The sequence below is a fragment of the Corvus kubaryi genome, unplaced genomic scaffold, assembly GCF_017639235.1.
Source record: "Corvus kubaryi isolate FWS band 111438036 unplaced genomic scaffold, C.kubaryi_AGA036_p1.0 37357, whole genome shotgun sequence".
Classification (NCBI taxonomy): domain Eukaryota; kingdom Metazoa; phylum Chordata; class Aves; order Passeriformes; family Corvidae; genus Corvus; species Corvus kubaryi.
Window position 1 is genome coordinate 14,020,407 of NW_024581117.1, and position 18,697 is coordinate 14,039,103.

The following is an 18,697-nucleotide window of genomic DNA, read 5'->3' on the forward strand; positions in this document are numbered from 1 at the left end:
GCGAGCGGAGCCGCGCCGAGCCGGCGGGGCCGTGCGGCCGCGTCCCCGGGCGCCGGGCGGAGATGGCGCGGTACCCCTGAGGAATCGCCGGGAAAGTTTCCCAAGTTCCCCGTCGGGCGCGGACGCGGGCTGTTCCCTCCCGGCGAGGAATGCAACAGACAGCCCGGGATGAAGGCGGGCACCCCTGGCCGGAGCCGCTCGGCAGCGTCAGCCTCCCCTTCCGCTGCCCGCGATGCGGCGACCACACCAGGTTCCGGAGCCTCTCCTCTCTGCGGGTGCACCTGGAGTACAGCCACAGCTTCCAAGAGAGCAGCCTCCTGGCCAGGAGCAGCCTGTTCTCCCCGCTGAAGGACGCGGAGCTGGTGTCTCCGCCGGAGCCCGCAGCCCAGGGCAGCCCGGGCAGCCCCGGCGGCTCTGCCGCGCAGCCCGCGGGGCCCTACCTGAACTTGGGCGGTGCGTCCTGCGGGAGCGGGAAAGGCGGGCAGCCGCGGGAGCTGGCAGCGGAGCGGCCCGGCTCCTACCTGGCCAACTATGTGTCGGCTGAGTCTCCCAGCGAGGTTTCCAAACCCGGCCTCCCGGCCACTGACTCCAAAGCCTCCTTCGAGGCACACGTCAGAGAAAAGTTTAACAGGATGGTAGAGGCCGTGGACAAAACGATCGAGAAGCGGATCGACAAGCTTACCAAAGAGCTGTCCCAGAAGACGGCGGAGCTGCTGGAGGTGCGGGCAGCGTTCGTGCAGCTGTCCCAGAAGAAGCAGGAGGTGCAGCGGCGAGAGCGGGCCCTGAGCAGGCAGGTGGATGTGGCGGTGGAGATGATCGCAGCTTTGAAGCAGCGGCTCAGCGAGTCCGAGGAGGAGCTTCACCGGAAAGAGGAGTAAGTGGGGAGGCGAGAGCCGATGGCTTGGCGAGGGCTGGCCAGCTCCTGCGCGAGTGACAGCCTTTGGGAGAGAAGAGAGGGAATGGCTCAGTTGCTTGCTGATTATGAAAGGTCCTGGACCTCACCAGCTTCAGATCGCTGTATTTCTAGAGTTGTAGCCCATGTGACCATGTCCCCTGCAAGGCAGTGGACAGCTCCCTGAGCAGGTGGCTTTCACACTTGACTCGCAAGTAACTCACAGGGCAGGGGACAGCTCCCTGAGCAGGTGGCTTTCATGCTTGGCTCCCTAGTGACTAACTTCTGCACATTCTAATGACTGTGTTTTGCCACTGGTTTCATGGGGGTAGGGACAAGTAGAAGCTCTCATCAGCATGTAATCTGATTTACACCGACACCTCCAATGCGTTGTCTTTTTAAGAAGATAGGGTGGGTAAGTCTGGATGAAGTATGCGAGAATACCGAATAGCACCTTTTCCCTTACGCCATCCCACCGTGGTCAGCAGGCTGCCTGTGAAGTGCGATAGTCTCCTGTGCATCAGCAAAGCTTTACTGGAGACAGTGTTGAAAAGGCCATGTAGTAGTTCCTGTCTAGTGTTTTAGATGAACACAGAACTGTGAAACAGGAACCCCTTATATGGGATTGGGATGCAGATGCCAGAGCTCTGACTAACCTAAGCCATCTAAAAATACATTCATGCTGCATCCATTAAAAATGTAGTGATAGCTGATATATAATTTATACATAAACTACTTGGTTTATTCAGCACTTACTGAAACCTTTCAGGCTTTTCAGAGCAACACAACTTATTTTAGAGAAATGGAAATAAAGAGCCTTGGTAATGGCATGCCTCTAAACCAATTCATCGGCTTACAAAGGGAAGATGAGAAGTGCTAGTTGCCATGACACTGATCTTACAAGAAATAAGGAAGGTGGTGTAGGAGTTCAGTGTAGGAAGTTTGGAGGGCTTTCATCATTCCTTCCTGTAGTCTAAGGACAAGAAAGAAAAGATGATAACGGCTCCCACATCAGTAGGAGCCATCTACCTTGAAGCAGTGCTATAGATTTCCCAGAAGAGGGGATACATAAAGGTGGTGGGATTTGAGCCTCTGAGATGTGTATCTTCCTTGAAGGGATATTCAACAGAACCTCTGACTTTTAAAGTATCAGGTGATCCTCAGGGAAGAGAAGATTGAAGGACTCAAGGTGAAGCTGAAAATAATAGTGTAACTGAGGCAGATTTGAAAGTATGCTGGAGGGAAGCCATGAAGATAACATACAGTTTCAAGCAGTTTTGATATACCCATCTAACCAGACTGCCCTCCTGGGCTCTTTCATAGTGTGAGTCACTATGAAAAATATCTTAGAGGGGGAGGGATTGCTCTGTGAAGGTCCTTCTTCCTTTTGCAGACTACCAGGAGACCTCAGGTAAGCAGCTGTCGTAGGCTAGATGCAGAATTTCAGGTATCTGAAGTTAAGTGGCATGAATCTTACCCCAAACTAAAGGCAGAATATGTTTTTAAAAATCAAGGCTAGGATCCCAGAAGGAAAAACATGACTGTCAGGAGAAAGAAACCATTCAGTGGAACAATCCCGAAGTTCTGCAATGCTGCAGAAGGAGAAAAGAGCTTGCGGGAAAAGAAGGGGGCAATTGAGTAATCTGAGTGAAAGAATGGGTATGAGATAGGAGGATGGCAAAGGACGCTGATGTTTCAAAAGAAAAATAAAAAGCTGTGACTTTTAACTGTATTAGGAAAAGGAACAAGAGGAGACCACTTGCTCTTTGGCAGACTGCTTACCCAGCAGTGCTGTCAGGCTGGTTGGTGTTCTGAGGCCAGAAAAGACTGAATACAGAATGAGAAGTGGGAAAACATTGTCTTTCACACTTGGACATTGCCAGGCTCAGGAGAGGGGCAGGAGCTCAGATGATTGCTGTTAGAATTCTAGTCTTGAAAGGAGGAGGGTGAATGCATAAACAAATGATGAGGTAGCTCCTAAGTTGGTGTTACAGGGAAGGCTGAAGGTTCTTGGCTAGTAAGAAACACTAACCAAAAGAGGCAGCTGCACAAGAGACTTCACAGAGTACAGGGTATGGCTCCTTAGGGTTTTGCTTCCACTTTCAACAAAAAGACTTGGAAGCAAGAGCAGCCAGAGGAATGAGTGAACAGCTCTTACACAGTAGTGTGTTATTTTCTAAAGGTACACGTGCATAATGCATGCTAGTGGGTAGGATGGAAGAATTATCAGAGCTGTGTCTGTGCCCAGCCCCACAGGATTGCCTCTGAAGTTACTCTTGAGGGCACTGGGAGGGTAGGCAGGGTGTAGGAATAGGTTGAATTCACTTAGGAAAAACTGGAAATGTGTTGGGTTTTCTCTCGTTCAGATAGTTCCTGCATTTCCCATCTTGGGGGATAACAAGGGATAGTGCCACAGAAAAATGCACTGTTTGGCTTTCCAATTGAAAGATCATTGTATAAGTAGCAAATTGAGAACAAAGGTACGTATAGAACAATGCTTTGTAAGAACAGGGCTGATAGTTCTAGAGCAGCTTTTCAGATTTGATTCTCTAAAAATGCCTGGGACACTTAGCTTTGCTCCAGCAGCAGGGAGGCACTGGGTGGTGTGCAGTAGTAGAGGAGAGAAGAAAGGATATTCATGACTTTGGTAACAACAGTGACACTTGCCTGGCTTTCTCATGGGCCGTTGGTAAACTCTGAGACCTGTATATATATTCAATCCTTTGTGTGTTCAAAACTTACTTGGTGTGCTGAAAAGACATTGTCCTTCAAAAAAGGAGGATCTCAACTTTGGCTTTGATTTCTGGAAGAAGTCCAGATGATTAGAAAGCCAAACAAGACTGCTTAATGGAAATTGCAGAAACAGTTCTCACTGCAGATTGCAGAAAGTCAAAGGCATCCCTTAGGGACTGCTTTGATACTTGCTGACCTTCAGAAATAAATGCTTTCATCAGTTTCTTTGGATTTTTTTTTTTTCCATAAGCAATCTTGTGAATATGGATAACTTTTCCTAAAATTAGCATTGGTACTGAGCTAGTGTAGCTGAAAATCTTTTCCTCTTAGCAGGAGAAAAAAGAAAACACCTTCCCTGAAACACCTGAGAATTGGTTTAGACCATCAGCAGGAACAGGGCTGCCCATTTGAAGAGTTTGTAGGATCAGAAGGTTATTTCTTTAGACTTGTCAGTTGATTATTTTTTGTTTGTTTTAAATAAAGCCTTTAGCAGTCCAAGAAAGGCAGTGGTGAAGTGAACATATCTTTTTAGTTAAATTTTCTCTTTGTTTCCTTACAAAAATGGCAGTGCCAATATGCATGCAGTTATGTGCTGTGATACTGGTGTGAGGCCCTCATGGAGGTGAACTGTGTTGAGGGGCAGGACAGCTGGAGGTATAACACTGACTGTACTAATGCATAATTGAGGTAGTATTACTCTAAGCACAGAGCTGCTGAGCAAAGGAATGATTTTATTAGAAATGTGCCCTGAAAGGGATTATTCAATGTTTGATGAAGGAAAATGCAACTCAGAGTGAGTACTGTGATCTTAAAGATAACACTGAAGCATGCCCAAAGGGCTTAAGACTTTGTTGAATAAGATATCAAGAAAATCATTGAAACAAAAACCAGCTATGAACTTAACTTCTGGAGGACACTGAGAGGCTTGTTTCTAGATGTTATGTAAGAAAACTGAAACTGGTAAACAGGATAAGCATTTGAAGTGATGGTCTTTGGCTGGAATCTACCTTTAGTGGTATCTTAAACACTTTCACTTTGGCTCCTAATCATAGAGTAAGATCATTAATGTTGTACCTTGCCATATCTCTGACAGTAATTTCTCTAACCAGTCTAATGCATTTGTTTTGAGACTGGTCATGCCTCTGCTCTGACATAGCCTGGAATGCAAGGATTATTTCAGAATAGCTGTGGTGGGCAGTAGTTATTCTTGCCAGTGGCTTTACCTTAAGTTTGCAATTAATGAAATTATCTGTGCAGATAGCATCTTGACAATGGCATTAAGAGCTGGCTTTTAGAGATCACTGCAATTTGTGGTTTAAAACAGCTTTCCTTAAAATAGGAATTTCATTTGTACAACAAAACAGTTTTGATTTGCTTTAAGCAGAGTACAACTGCAATTACACATTGTTCTTCCACCCTCAGTTTTAGGTAATCCTGCTCCCTCTTTCCTGTTTTCTTTCATCTTCCTACTCGAGAGATTACTCCCCTCCCCCCATGCAGCTGCACAGGTTTAAGCCTAGCATGAACGTCCCACAGAATGGGTCTGTGAAATAAAGCTTTTAATCTTCAGTGTCACCTCAGTAAGTTCAGGGCTCAGATCTAGAATACAGCCCACTGAATGGGTGCAATAACTTTCTGAGGGGAGGAGGTGTGAACCTCTTAAATCAAATGTGCTGTTAGTGGTGTGGGAATGTGAAACCACAACCTAATGAATAACAGCAGCCTTCAGGCAAAAACACCAGTTGAGTGATGGATAAGGTCAGTGGAATTAATACTTAATGAATATATATATATTAAATATTTTGACAAATAAATGACTTTACTACATACTGTGATAGGAATTTTCCCACCTTCAGGTAAAATAATGTGTTTGGTTTTCTATTGATTTTAGGCAGAGTTATGCTAACTGTAATTCTCTAAAGTGATTTGATACTGGGTGCAGAATCTGCATGGCGCCTCGTGCTTGTCTCCACCTACAGAGCAGCTGCAGGTGTCAGTGTTGCTGTGCACAGTCCTGGGGCCAGTACTATGCATCCGTGGGAGGGCTTGGTTGCAATGTGAGAAATAATTAGCCCTTCTTGTCAGGTGTTAAGGAGCTGGAGCTGTCCCACCCTCTGCATCTACTCAGTGTATCACATGCTTAGCTGCTGAAAATCATACAAATACTAAGCATATCCCAGTATCCATGTGCTGGCAACTGCTCCAGTAAACAAGAACTGCAGCTCACTCATCCTAAAGGAGCACTGAATAATCTAGTGGTAAAGGCAGAAGAATAAATGTCACCTACTCAGGCTGTGATTTATAACTTTATTTACCGTGAACATCTCAGGTTGTTTCATGGTTACAGCCTCCATGAAGAAGTTTTTGGGCTAGGCTGGATTTGGAATGAAAAATGCCAAACTACTTAAGTCTGGTTAACTGGAACAGGTTAACTTCCTGGCAGAGTCAGATTAAATTAAAAGCTTTGGCAGCAAGTTTTTACTTACAGTGAGTTCTTCCCCCTGCACTTGTTTTTTCAGCTGAACACCTCTGAAGTGCCTGCTGTACTGCAGTAAATTTCCCCTGGACTCCTCTGGCTCTGGGAAGAGCTCCTCTCTGACACTCTGGCAGTACAGGCATCTCCTGCTCCTCTTGGACACCTCCCAGGTTGCATCCCCCTTGTCTTTCCCTCTCACTTGCCTCACCCTGCTGCTGGCAGCTCAATACACCCTCTGCTCTCCAGGCAGCAGGAGCAATTCCCTCTTCCTGAAAGGTTTTGTCTGACAGGAGCACCGTCAAAGACAAAGTAAGAAACCTACCTTTCTCCCTGCTGCCCAGTCATAGCCCTGTAAACATTTTGCATACAATATACCTTAGTATTGGTATAGTAAGCTATGAACAGATGAGATTACAGAAACTTAAGAGATCTAAGCTGCACTGAGCATCATCTACACCACTCAGAAAATGTAGTGGCAGGATCTGTTGTTTACCCCTATAAGCAAGTGCTTATAGGGTGCAGAACTGGGTGAAAGGGGCAAGAGTCTGCTGGGCAGAGAAGCAGAGCAGTAAAGAGATGATGCTGAGAGCAGAGGTATTCACAGGGGGAGTTAGTAACTCCATGTAACCTTTACTCAATATAACAGAAGTGCTCCAGATGTGGAATAGTCAGTGCAGGGTAGCAGAGACCTCTCGTTAGTAAGGGCAACACCTCAGATCTGAGCCAGGCTTTAACAAAATGATTCCTGTTTCAGGTGAACGCTGCTGACAAGGCTGTGCTGTCAAGACACAGAGCCCAATGGGCCCATGCTGCTGTGCTCTGGTTTATGCCTCTACCAAGTGGGCCCCACAATATTCACAGCCTCATCTTCCCCCCTGACTTCATGAGGAGCAGTGTCAAACCTCTGTGAACATCCACCTTTCCACAAGCGTAAGAAAAGAGGGTGAAAGACAGAAATCTTATCACATAATCCTCAAAAGCTTGGCAGAGGTTCTGGAGAAATAAACTGAAAGTAAAGAACATAAGCAAAAAATCATCACAGATATCTAGAAATAGAATTGAAGGGAGAGGGTCATCAGCATGGCTAAGAAAATATCTGGGCAAACTACAAGAGACAAGAAGAGCAATTAGACAGATAAACAGCAGCTGCAGGAAGCTACATGAATTCTTTGAACCATTTCCCTATTGTTCACAGTGGGAAGAGGGTAAAATTTCTTCAGGGAACTCTCTTCAGGTAGCCAAGGCATAGCCGTGGCATGGAGTGAGCTCTCTGAGGAAGAAGTGTTGGAGCAAGTAGAAAGAGCTATTAGCAGTCACTCCTCGGGGCTTGATCTTGTTCTTCTGAGAGATGAGAATGAAGTGGAAACAGAAAGTAGCTGAACTAACAGAAGTGCTCCTTATCAGTGCAAGGCGTGTGACGGAGCCCTAATGCGTGGGTACGTTCTGGCTCCTGTCTTTCCAAAGGGAATTTACAGAGTGTATTTCAGCCCAAAGGAAAATTTTTAGATTAAAGTTATTAAAGGCAGGTTCATAGGCTGTACAGAGGCAGCTAAACAGAGAGAAATTATGGAGATGCTACTACTGCTGCTAATAACAATTCCTACAAATAATGGCATTTAGGATGCCAAGTTATCTTTAGCAGTCTAGAAAGCAAGGACAATACTAGGGAATTTATTGACATTAGGAGTTTCTTCTTCTCCTTCTGATAGTCATCTAGGTCTTCCTAAAAAACCACTGCTTCCCCCTGGCCTCCTTATGGCATATTAGTGAAATATTTGTAGGAAAGGAAAAATCTGTCGGTGATTATTCATGCCATAGAGCAGACAAATAATGAATTCTTTTTAATTACCTTTGCTGAGACACCTACAAATGTTAACATTCTTGAAACTATCAACCTTTTTAAAAAATGCCAGGTACTCATATTTGTGGCCTCCTGCTGCAGCAAAACTCACAAGCTGCATGTGTCCCTGGGAAGGACATCCTCACGGTGTCCCAGGCTGGTAGCTCCCCACTCTCCCACCCTTCCCACTGGAGGGTCAGCAGCCTGCCAGGCTACGCACAGATCTTCCTTACCCAAAGGGAGAGGGATTTGGAGCCAACCTGCTGAGTAGCTGTGCTTTTGAGCTCCCTGTCCCCTGTAAAAGAGGAGCCTGATGAAACTCCAAGGGCTTCAGGTTGCTCCTACGTTAGCCTAAAACCACCATGAAATCAAAGAAGTTACAGTGCTGTTAAGTGCGGTGACAATAAAGCCTTAAAATTGACCTTAATGAGTTTAGATTGGCTTCTCCCTAAGTGTTCCTCAGTGGCTCTTTAGTATCAGGTTGCTCTGGGCAATCTAATAATCACTTAAACTGTACAGAGCCTTGAAATGAAATGGAGTAGCTGAGCTTAACAAACAAGTTACAAGTTACCTCTTTGTTTCTTAAGCCAGATTTTGTGGGTGAGTTAATAGAAACTAATATTCATTGATGTTCTTGGTCCAAAACAATATATGCTTGTTTTTACCTCGTTCCTACCATTAGATCAGCGGGCAGGCACAGCCTGAATCCTAGGTGGTGAGCTTCCATGGCTGACCACTTGTGCCTAACTCAGTACAAAGCAGCTCGCTGGTGAAACAATTATACTACAGTAAACCAATTAACTACAACTATGCTGAGTTAAAACAATGAAATACAGAGAAACTTTGGATTTGTTATAAACAAGCTAAGCTTTGAAAGGTTATTTCTGCTACAAACTATTTCATAGTTTGTACTTAAAATGCTTTTTCCTCAGGCGATGTATTTCTACTGAGCAATCATGCCCTTTTTCATTTGGCAAGCATGGGTTCCCTCAACTCCCACCCGCTCTGTTTTGTACAAAGCAAAAATTAACATGGCTTCATTGGCAGAGTAAGAAATATTTATCCAGGCATTTATTAACCAGGGAAGTCCTACATGCTCAGATTTGTCTTCTTTTGTAATACGTGCTTCAATCTGTAAGCAAACTTCTTCCACCCAAATAGTCCTCTGATATCAGAGGTCCAAATGGTGTCCTGATTAGTGATAGTAAACTGATAGAATGGAGAGAACTTAGGAATGAGCAGTGTCTCAGTACAGAGCTGGGAGCTTTCACAGCCACTGCTGCTGTTTCTTCCAGTTGTGTTACTAGACTAGACACACTCATAAACTCCTTACCTAAAACTTGCTCTTCCCACACATCTACTCCTTGGTCTATAATCTGTAGATTATCTGTTAATCCCCCATGCTCCCACTGGCTCCAGATCATAACACCAAATTTGAACATACTTGTAGGTTTGCAGCCAAAATGAAGTTTAATGGTCACAGTAGCTCTCTTAAGTTAGGAACCACCCCAGCAGCAACATTAAATGACTGTTGTAAGATTATGATGAAATGGAAAGATAAATTTGGGAGTTCATCTCTTTCTCTTCATGTTTCAGAACTGATATGCTCATGGTTAAGTAAAAAACCAGAAAGCAGATACAGCTGTTTCCAGATACCTCGAGAGGTGATGCTTAATGATATTTCTACCCTGTGGACCACTGAAGACTATTTCCAAGAGACCAAATAATGTGAAAAAACCCCACCCCAAACCCACTGCCCATAAATTTAAATTCAGCATTCAGGTTTCCAGATCTTCACTTTGTCCACAAAAAAGTTGAAATCTTTTGACAAAAGTGAAGGACCGTAGTTAGCCACTACATGCTATCGCCATGAAAAACTGCAGAAACACCAGTAGTTTTTGAAAACAGCGAGACCAGAGCCCTTCTGTTATCTAAATGTGGCCTCTTTGCAATGTTTCCATCTTGCAGAGAAGTTGTTACTTTCAACCACTTCCTGGAAGAAGCAGCAGAAAAAGAAGTGCGGGGGAAAGCCAGGCTCCAGCACTTCATTGAGAACCTGTTGCAGCGCGTGGATCTGGCAGAAAGGCAGCTAGAATATTACCAAAACCAGCAGATGGTGTGCAACCACACCGACGTCAGTGAGCACGTGGTAAGCCAGCAGAGTCCTTCCCTTTACTGTCAACCTCCCCCTGGAGCCAAAGTACTGGAGTTTGAATACGGGTGGGCTCAGCGGCTCAGGCCAATCGCTACTGCAGGCATATGTGCATTTGTGAAATGTTTCTTTAGGTGTGTTTTATTTGTGTTTTAAACTGCCACTTTCATGAGAGAAAGGAGCAGGGAGTGTCAGAGCAGCAATCGTCAAAGACGGTAGAGGGAGAGCAATGAAATATTTGATAGATACTTAAAATTTTTTCCAGCTTTGGCTCTTGCTGCTGTTGCCTTTGCCATGAACACTTTTTAAATATAACTTGGCAGTCTTTTTGGGATGCCAAAAGATTTTCAGGAAAGACGTGGCTCCCTATAGGTGGCATATCAGCCTGCTCCAAATCATCTTGCTTTCAGTAGTTACCTATCATGAGACTCTTAGAAATGGTGAATGGATTCCCACAGGCCTGTACCCCATGGACTAGAAATCAAAGAACATTGCTTTTTAAAATACATTATTTCTTTAAAAGCCCACGTTTTTAATACATAAACTCAATATTTTTCCTACAATGCATTACATTTATATGACAAGTTTTAGGCACAGGACTTCCAAGGAACTTTTCAGTTTAAATGAATACCCCATGCTGCCTGTGCTCAGTAGTTGCTCACCCTGGGATGTGAGAAGAAGGCTTTTGAGCATGCACAGCACTGAACAGGTATGCAGTGGTGGAAAGGAAATGTTCCCAGAGCTACTTGGAAGACAACAAGCTTTAGGTAAGACCTGAATAAACGTAGATGAGCTGAAATCCAGTGCAGGACATCTGAGACAGTATCTGTGAGAACATTATGGGGCTCCGTACAGATGGGCCTCAAAATTAAATCATCTCTCTCTCTCTGGATGTGTTTATTGTGATGCCAGGCTCAGCAGTGTCCCTTGGGGAGGGCTCTCATTTTTAAGAGAGACCTTTTTAACCCTCACTCCACACAGCTGCCCTGCTTTCTGGGTGACTTCAGCATTCCTCTAAGGTCATCCATCCAAATATTGACCATCCTGACCTTCAGGAGGTACAGAAAAGTACACCATGAGATGGCTCCAGACTCCAACCAAGACAGATGACAAGCAAAGTCAGGCTGGGTAAAAATCCATCTGCAAAGTGTGGACAATACCAGGGACAGAGGGAACATTTACAAGAACATAATCATTTTCAGATGCCAAATCTGACTTGCTTGGCTCAGTGACTACATTAAATGATATTCAAAGGCTCAGTGTACAAGCTCTGATGAGAGCTCAATACAAAGAATGGATTTAGTACTAAGATCGATTTAAGCTGAGCTGGCATTGAACACCTCCTTTCTGACCCCCACCAAAAGAGGGACTAGACAAATTGTTTCCACACTGTGAACCAAACTGTTGTAAAAAATGAAGTAATGCAAATTTGGGCTGGCACTGAGGCTATGCTGTCCCTAGCTGGTCTCAGAATTTGCAGGAGGGGGAGAGAATGTTTGTGTCCTCACCCTCCACCCTTCAGTGCAAGTCTGGCAGAGCCAAGGGCTTGTAGTTGTAGTTTCCTAGCCACTTGTGTAAAGGAAATGTATCACTGAAAAACTAAAGGATCTGAAAGTTAATTTCATACAGCTTATTCAGCCACTGCCCTTTATTAATTATCTTGAACGCAATAATTACTTCTCATTGTATCCATACTGTTTAACCTAATGTGAAAGATCTCTGTTCAGCTCACACTTCTTTCAATTTACTTTGATCATAGTTATAATAAAAATAATGGGAAAAATCCAACCACTAACAACTCACTTACTATGAACTTTAAAGACGTTTATAAGATGGAAGAGTAATAATCTGTAAAAGAGGAGGATTTTTTGGTTTCTTTTATGAGTGTTGTTCTAGTTTTAACAGCAGGTGAGAATGGAAGTATGGTTTTAAAGATTGTGTACATTTTATCCTTGTACTTTAATTACTTGAAAATGTAATAGTAGTAACCTGGTTTTATTTTCATTGCAGTTTACAGACATTTCATTAAATAAGAAACCCAGATGCCTGTATGTATATCTCCTTTTTTTTACTAAAATACACCAAGTTGATATGCTTGCATTTCTGCTTTTGCATTTTACCTTATAGGTTGGGTTTGGTCAGGTTCTATACCTGCATGTGGTCTATATTTATGTCATGTAATTGAGGAAAAACAGATTTCTACTAAAACAAAACTAAATTCAGATATTCTCTAAAGAAAATAAAGAATACTAATTTTCTGTTAAACAGATTACTCCTTCGGCTGACTATAATAGCCTATTGCAAAGCTACAGGACTTGAATCTCTTTGGCAAACGCAGTCCAAGTTTCAGTTGGAAATATCTTTTAACATTCTATAGGTAGGAGAGACAGTTGTCATTTCCTAACTGACAGTAACACTCATATAACCAAACAAGTGCCCTGACAAAGCATGGGCATTAACAATCTCGGGTTACTCAAGCAGCTGTCATGGAAGCAGCAGAACTAATTGGGGCTGGTCTCCCATGTCTTTGTGACTTGGTCATGAGTCCCAGCAGGTGGCTTAGAGCACCACGTGCTGCTTGGCCAAGTGACAGTCAGGCAGTGCACCCTTTCCTAGTGGAGACATGAGTTTGGGACTTTCTCCCATTACACCATAGGCCATTCTCCATAACACAACAGATTAGGAATATGTGTAAGTAGAAGTTCAGACTCTCACAGTCACTTACATTGCAGAGATGCTTCTTTTAGTGAAAAAGCATTTCCCACGTCTGGAGGGGGCAGCTTTGCATTTCACACGCAGTGACCTCCATCCTACCCTGACTGTGAATTGGGGACAGACAGCTGTCTTCTCTACCATAAACTCGTTCCATTTAAATACAATTTAGCCCCTTTAGGTAGCCCCTCATATCATATTGACCTTGACCTTCTGGTTTTAATGGCATCACTCAGTGCAGCAGAGGACTGCCTAACATCACCTGCAGTAATGCCTGTGTATGCCTTGGGAATAAATGATGTAACTTCTTCACCATAACAACAGCTGAGAAAAGTAGAACGCTGCATCTTTTAACAACAACTGAGTAATGGACAGTAACAAACAGTACCCAAGAACTGATGGTAAACCAGAGTGCCCAACACTTGTGCATTTACACAGGTCATTCCTAAACCCCAGCAAGTGGTCAGAGCCCAGGCCTGCACCAGGCCAGGATGACACAGTGTCTGCAAGCTCCCAAAACTTCCCTCTGGTGAAACCTGGTTAGCAAAGCTGCCAACCAGGTAATGCTGTTATGTAGGTAAGGCTTAATTCCTACTATGTCAGATGGCCCTCACTACCTCCCACCAATAAATACAGGCTTTCATGGCACCCTTCTCATCTTCCTAAAGAGCAGGAGAGGGTTTTCACTGTACACACCTGAATAACCACAGCTTTTTCCAAAACTGGCTTTGTCAAGTGTGCAATATCATTTAACTCCCAGAAGAAGTAATACTACAGATACATGGTTTTCAGAAATAACAAGCTACGGAAAATAGCCCTATGGGCTCCCTTAAAAGATCAACTTGTACATAAGCACATCTGTTCTTCAGTCACAGGATCTGGGTAGATGTGAGCTGGTGCCTTATGTTCATAGTTCTGCTGTTACACTACATGTATCTGCTGTAAAACATTTCAAGATTATGTTAAAAGGGGGTATAATGATCTTACTTAGCTAAACTGAGGAACTGCAGTTTCAATGTAAAATTTCAAAGTGGAGTGCATGGTTCAGCCTTTGCAGCACTGGGCACTTTGCCGTCACTCCACCTGAGCTCACCAATTTCTGCAAATCTTGCTGGGCTTGAACCATCACAGAGAGAACAAAGAATCCAGCTTACTTTGGCCTTTAAGCTTTCATACCCTTCTTCCCACCAGTTTTTGTATTCCCCTTTCTTCTTCTCCTGTTTTAAATTAAAGCCTGAAAGGGAAGCTAAAGTTTCCCTAGATGGGCAGTCAGCGCATGCATGGAGTTTCCTGAGCTACTGGCCATTAGCAGCAGCAGCTCCCTGGGGCCTGGGTGCAGTCCAGGGCAGCACTGAGATTCCACAAAGAAGTCCCTACAGTTCCTCCACCTACTTTCTACTCTTATGGTGCTGTGTGGTCTTCCAAAGACCAAGGGATGTTCATTCTTTGCAGAAGGTTGATGTGAACATGTGCATCTTTAAAAATCCCGGCAGACCACCAAGTATAGACCTCAGTAAGGTCTCAGCACTCCAAAATCAGCAGAATACTGATTGGAATAAAAGTGTAGACGGACGTGCCTGAAGAGTGCACCAGAACACACATAGGGGTTATTTTAGTGAGGAATGCTTTTGAGTACTGAGAAGTGGCATTCATCTTGCAGCTCTGTTTTTAACATGCAGCCTTATTCTGTAAAACAAGACTATTTTTGTCTTCAGAAATGTATGGGTTTGGGATATTTTGGGGACCTATTAGTTTGCAAGACTGAATAATAGTTATTAATAATCACTATTACTAATTTCAGGAGCCGAGGAAGTCAACATGCTTCATATAACATCCCTGATGCAAAGCCTCATTCCTTTCAAAAAGGAAGGATCTTGTTGAAAAAAGCAAAGGATGAAAAAAACAGCTTGCAGCCAGTGAAATGCTTCTATGAACCTGTTGATTGCCCAAGAGAAATATGGAGAGCACAAAAGAAGGTTGAATCAGTCTGCTCTGCCAGGAAAGTGAGTGCAAAATCAAAGATGGGTAAAAAGGCCAAACCGCTATAGGGATGGTGAGCAATATACAGTAACACAGGAACTTGGCTTCAACACAACAAACATTGAATGAAGTTAGTCATCCTTCTTTTTCCTATCCATCTGGCCATGCCAAAACATATCAGATATAATATATAGAAATATATACATATGGAAGATTTCTATTATTTAGTTATGCCATTCCCTCTTTGGGCGCTATAAAAGAAGTGACATTTTATTCAGTTTACATGGAGGTTTTTCTATTTATTCATGTATTTATTTATTTATTTATTTAGTCATTTATAGAGCTTATTTTAAATGACTGCAGTTATCTTGCTGGGCAGTACTGTGGCTGTATGTTTAATTATTTTAGTGGCAGCATGTGGCCTGCTAATTTATTTTCCATCTGTGTTACTGCTGAAGTTCAGAGGAATCCATTTAATCAGCACCTAAATATTCAATCTTTCAGCTTAGGTAGGTGTAAGATCAGTGACTAACAGACATACTTAGATGCAAAAGGCCTACTCAAAGTCACTTGAAGGCTGTTTACAGCAGTAGATTGCTACCCTGGGTTTTTGGCTATAAGCACATTTCCATCTTTTATTAAATACATTAAACCACTTGATTCTGCCAGCAGCCACATTGTCTATTGGTACAAGTTTGGGCTCCTCTGGTGTCCCTTAGCAAGGAGACCAGAAGCTGCCCTGGCAAGCACAGGCTAGATTGGGCCCGAGGAGGAGTTTCAGTGCCAAGTGCCAGCAGCAGGTTATCAGCTGTGGTGCAGCAAGCAACAGGCTAATGCAGCGTGTTATTGCATGGCATCATGTTCAATGCCTGTGCTTGGTCTCAGGCATGAGAGGCCCAAATGGCCATGATTACAACCCAAATCCTTCACATTTTTATCTCTGAAGAATCTTTACAGGGCTGAGAGATCACTGACTTTGAACTAAGAACCCAAATGCAAGGCAGTTAGAGATGACTGCGGAACAGGAATGCCTGTGTTTACACTGGTTTGTCCCAATTAAAAGGATCCTTATTTATCAGAGAATTTATTTATCAAGATTTTCTTTGTGTATACAGTTTTTTGGTAACATGAATCCTCATGCCATGTTTACAGATATGAACATCCTGATAATGTTACTGACGGGATTTGTTTTCTCAAGAAAAAGAAAGGATAGGGGAGACAAGTCTGTGTGATTTATTTTTTAAATGCTCATAACAGATGTAAATTGTTTATGTGGAAGGTGATTTTTACAGTATGTGTACAAAGATTTGTGAAAAATGTTTTTCATTTTTTATAACTATGTCTGTAAGCAGAACTGAGTATTAAAAGACAGTGTATCACTATGATTACTGCTGCAATAAGCACCCAAGTGGCAATATTTTTAAAGCAGAAGATGACCAATCAGTCAGCTAGGATCAGGTAACTACAGATGTCATACATTTGTCAGTGTACAGAGCTCCCAGAAAGTAGCAGAGTGAAGAAAGAGTATTATTCCTCACTTTTATTTAAAATAGTGTATATGGAACAATCACTATATGTTTAAAAGTCTCTCAACACTGTTTCAGTAGGAAGTCACAGTGTAAAACCAATTCAGGTACTTAGGTTGTAATGATATTTTAATATTTATTTAACTCTGTCACAAGGCCACACTTGGCCTTATGCTAGGCATTGTGTGTGGTGAAAAGGAGTTGTTCATTGTGTTGCATGGGCTTGGGTCAGATTGTGTGTTACAACAACTTTTGTAGGCAAGCTACAGTTGAAGCATTCTTGTGGTTTTTTTCTATTGCTTCCCACATCCTTCCACAAACCTGAAAAAATGACCTTTTTTGAAGATAATAAGGGTGAACATTAGAAAGATAATAAAGTAAAATATATTAATCTGTTTCTTTATCCACCTGACACAGAAGGGATATTTTTATTTTTAAATGCCTATCTACTCTGTTAGTCACCAAAGTTAAGTGCAACTACTAGTTCACAAATAAGATGTTTATTTTATTATTTATCATGCCAAAATTTTGACTGTAAGTTGTCCTTTTCAGGGAGGAAGAGGAAAAGAGTAAGAGAAGTTGCATGTTTTTAAACTTTTCAAAGCCTAATTTACACTAACTTGCCAAACAAATGCCAGTTTAGTTAATTAGAAAGAAATTGGATTGTACTGTAATCCCAGATAAAAGTTTTTAGAATATAAACATTCTAATAATAAAGATATATTTCTCAGTTACTGTGTCATTTAACTCTGTCAAATACATTGTTTCTTACAAAAGCCTCCGAAAGAGCAGAGAAAAAGCCAAGCAGCAGCAGCTCGGACTTTGGTTTATACCTCAGGTAAAGCACATCAGTGAAGTTGGGTTGTGACCCTTCCCAGCAATACAAATTAACCTGCAGACAGCTGCTCCATCCTGCCTGCACAGCTCACACGTGTCAGCTGCTGCTCTCCTACTGTAATCGTCCTTGAGGTGACCCACAGGGTCATATAACCTGCTCAAAGCAGAGGCAGGGCAAGTGGAGGGAAGGGTCAGGCAAAGGAAATTAAGGGCAGAGGGGCTCCCAGGGAATGTCAATGATGGTGTCTCTCACACACACTGCCAGTTGCAGAGCCATCATTTCATCAGGCATCTCTCTGGTTAGACTTGGAAAGAGAGGTTTTCCCATGGGGGAACCAGGTTCCTGTCTCATTAACAGAAACAACATTTGAGAGGAATTGAGAACCTGCACCAGGCTGAGTGTAACCAGCTTTAGCTTGTGGGGACTTCTGAAGTTGGGACTTGTCAATTTAAAAATACTTTTTAAATCTGGAAGTGTTCTGACAAAGTTGACCATTCACCTTTGAAAATGAATTTGAAGCACAGTTACCACATTTTGCCCTTTGAGACACTTTGAAGGTACCTTGGTGGGTTGTATGCTCACATCAAAGTGAATTTCATTAGGACCTGGATGCCTCATTCCCATATAAATTTTTAAAATCCCACCTTATTTATAACTAAAAATATCTCAGAGCAGTATGTGTACTGGCTGGGCCTTTACAGGTGAGCTTTCTGCTTAAAACAAAATGTTCTGACAGACATGTGACATTATAGGCCAGGAAAACAAGAGACTAATTGAAACCCAGACCTTTAATTAGAGCTATACATAGAAAAAACCAATCACTTTGAGATGCTCCTGCCAGTTGAAGAGAGAGCATGTTTTTAGAGCACTTAATATCATCTGATCCCTCCCCCCAGTTCTGACTCAGTAGTAACGGCAGCCTCCCCCTACCCAGAGGAGATCTGAACACATTTGTTTTGTTTCGAGGAGAGTTACTGCAAATATTCAGTGGGATATTAATATTCAAAGAGATGGCCACCAATTAGAGCAGTTACTAGGTCAAACAAATTGTCACTTCTATCATCCCTAATAATCCTTCCAATGCCACTGGCTCTTTCAATCTACTTGAGCAAAATCCAGCTCTTCTCTCTCTTTATTCTGCGTCATCAGATAGTTGCCTCTATTTGTTCTTACCTCAGACTAATGCTGATTGTTTCCATACATCCTGTCTGAAGTGGCTGGAGTGGACTATTTTAGTGCTCTCTGCAGTGAGGATGGGCATTATTTTTTATTGTTTTTTAGAAAAAATAATCCCAGAAGTGATTTTACTACATGAAGCTCTTAAAAATAGATCCTGCTGCGACACAAACAAAATGTCCTTTTCCATTTTGTTGCTAATGCCACCCTCTATCTAGCCATGCTTTTTTTATTCTGGTCTCTTGAATTTGCATTTGCACATCTCTCCAAGGAGAAGGAGAAACAAGCAGCGTAAATTAAATGCAGTCATTAGTCTGACAAGCCTTTCCCCTCTCACTGTCTCAGTCCTAGCATCTCACACTGCAAGCAGTT

At 42.8% G+C, this 18,697-nt stretch overlaps 1 protein-coding gene and 1 long non-coding RNA gene across 3 annotated transcripts in view; one reads left to right on the forward strand and one right to left on the reverse strand.

The window, feature by feature from the left end:
• The first annotated feature begins 6 nt into the window (after positions 1-6).
• On the forward strand, positions 7-17,041 carry ZNF365 (zinc finger protein 365). 2 transcript variants are annotated; one of them, XM_042033367.1, is made up of 4 exons: positions 7-874; positions 9,910-10,090; positions 12,104-12,141; positions 14,607-17,041. In XM_042033367.1, exons 1-4 carry the CDS (start codon positions 150-152, stop codon positions 14,851-14,853), a joined length of 1,191 nt encoding a protein of 396 aa, XP_041889301.1. In that variant the 5' UTR covers positions 7-149; the 3' UTR covers positions 14,854-17,041. The 2 variants fall into 2 exon arrangements, with proteins under 2 accessions (XP_041889301.1, XP_041889302.1); XM_042033368.1 differs by lacking the exons at positions 9,910-10,090; positions 12,104-12,141.
• LOC121667115 overlaps positions 856-18,697 on the reverse strand; it is a 142,538-nt gene continuing 124,696 nt past the window's right edge. The window contains exon 11 of the long non-coding RNA XR_006016924.1: positions 856-938. This is a non-coding gene — a long non-coding RNA (uncharacterized LOC121667115). The remainder of the gene's footprint in view (positions 939-18,697) is intronic.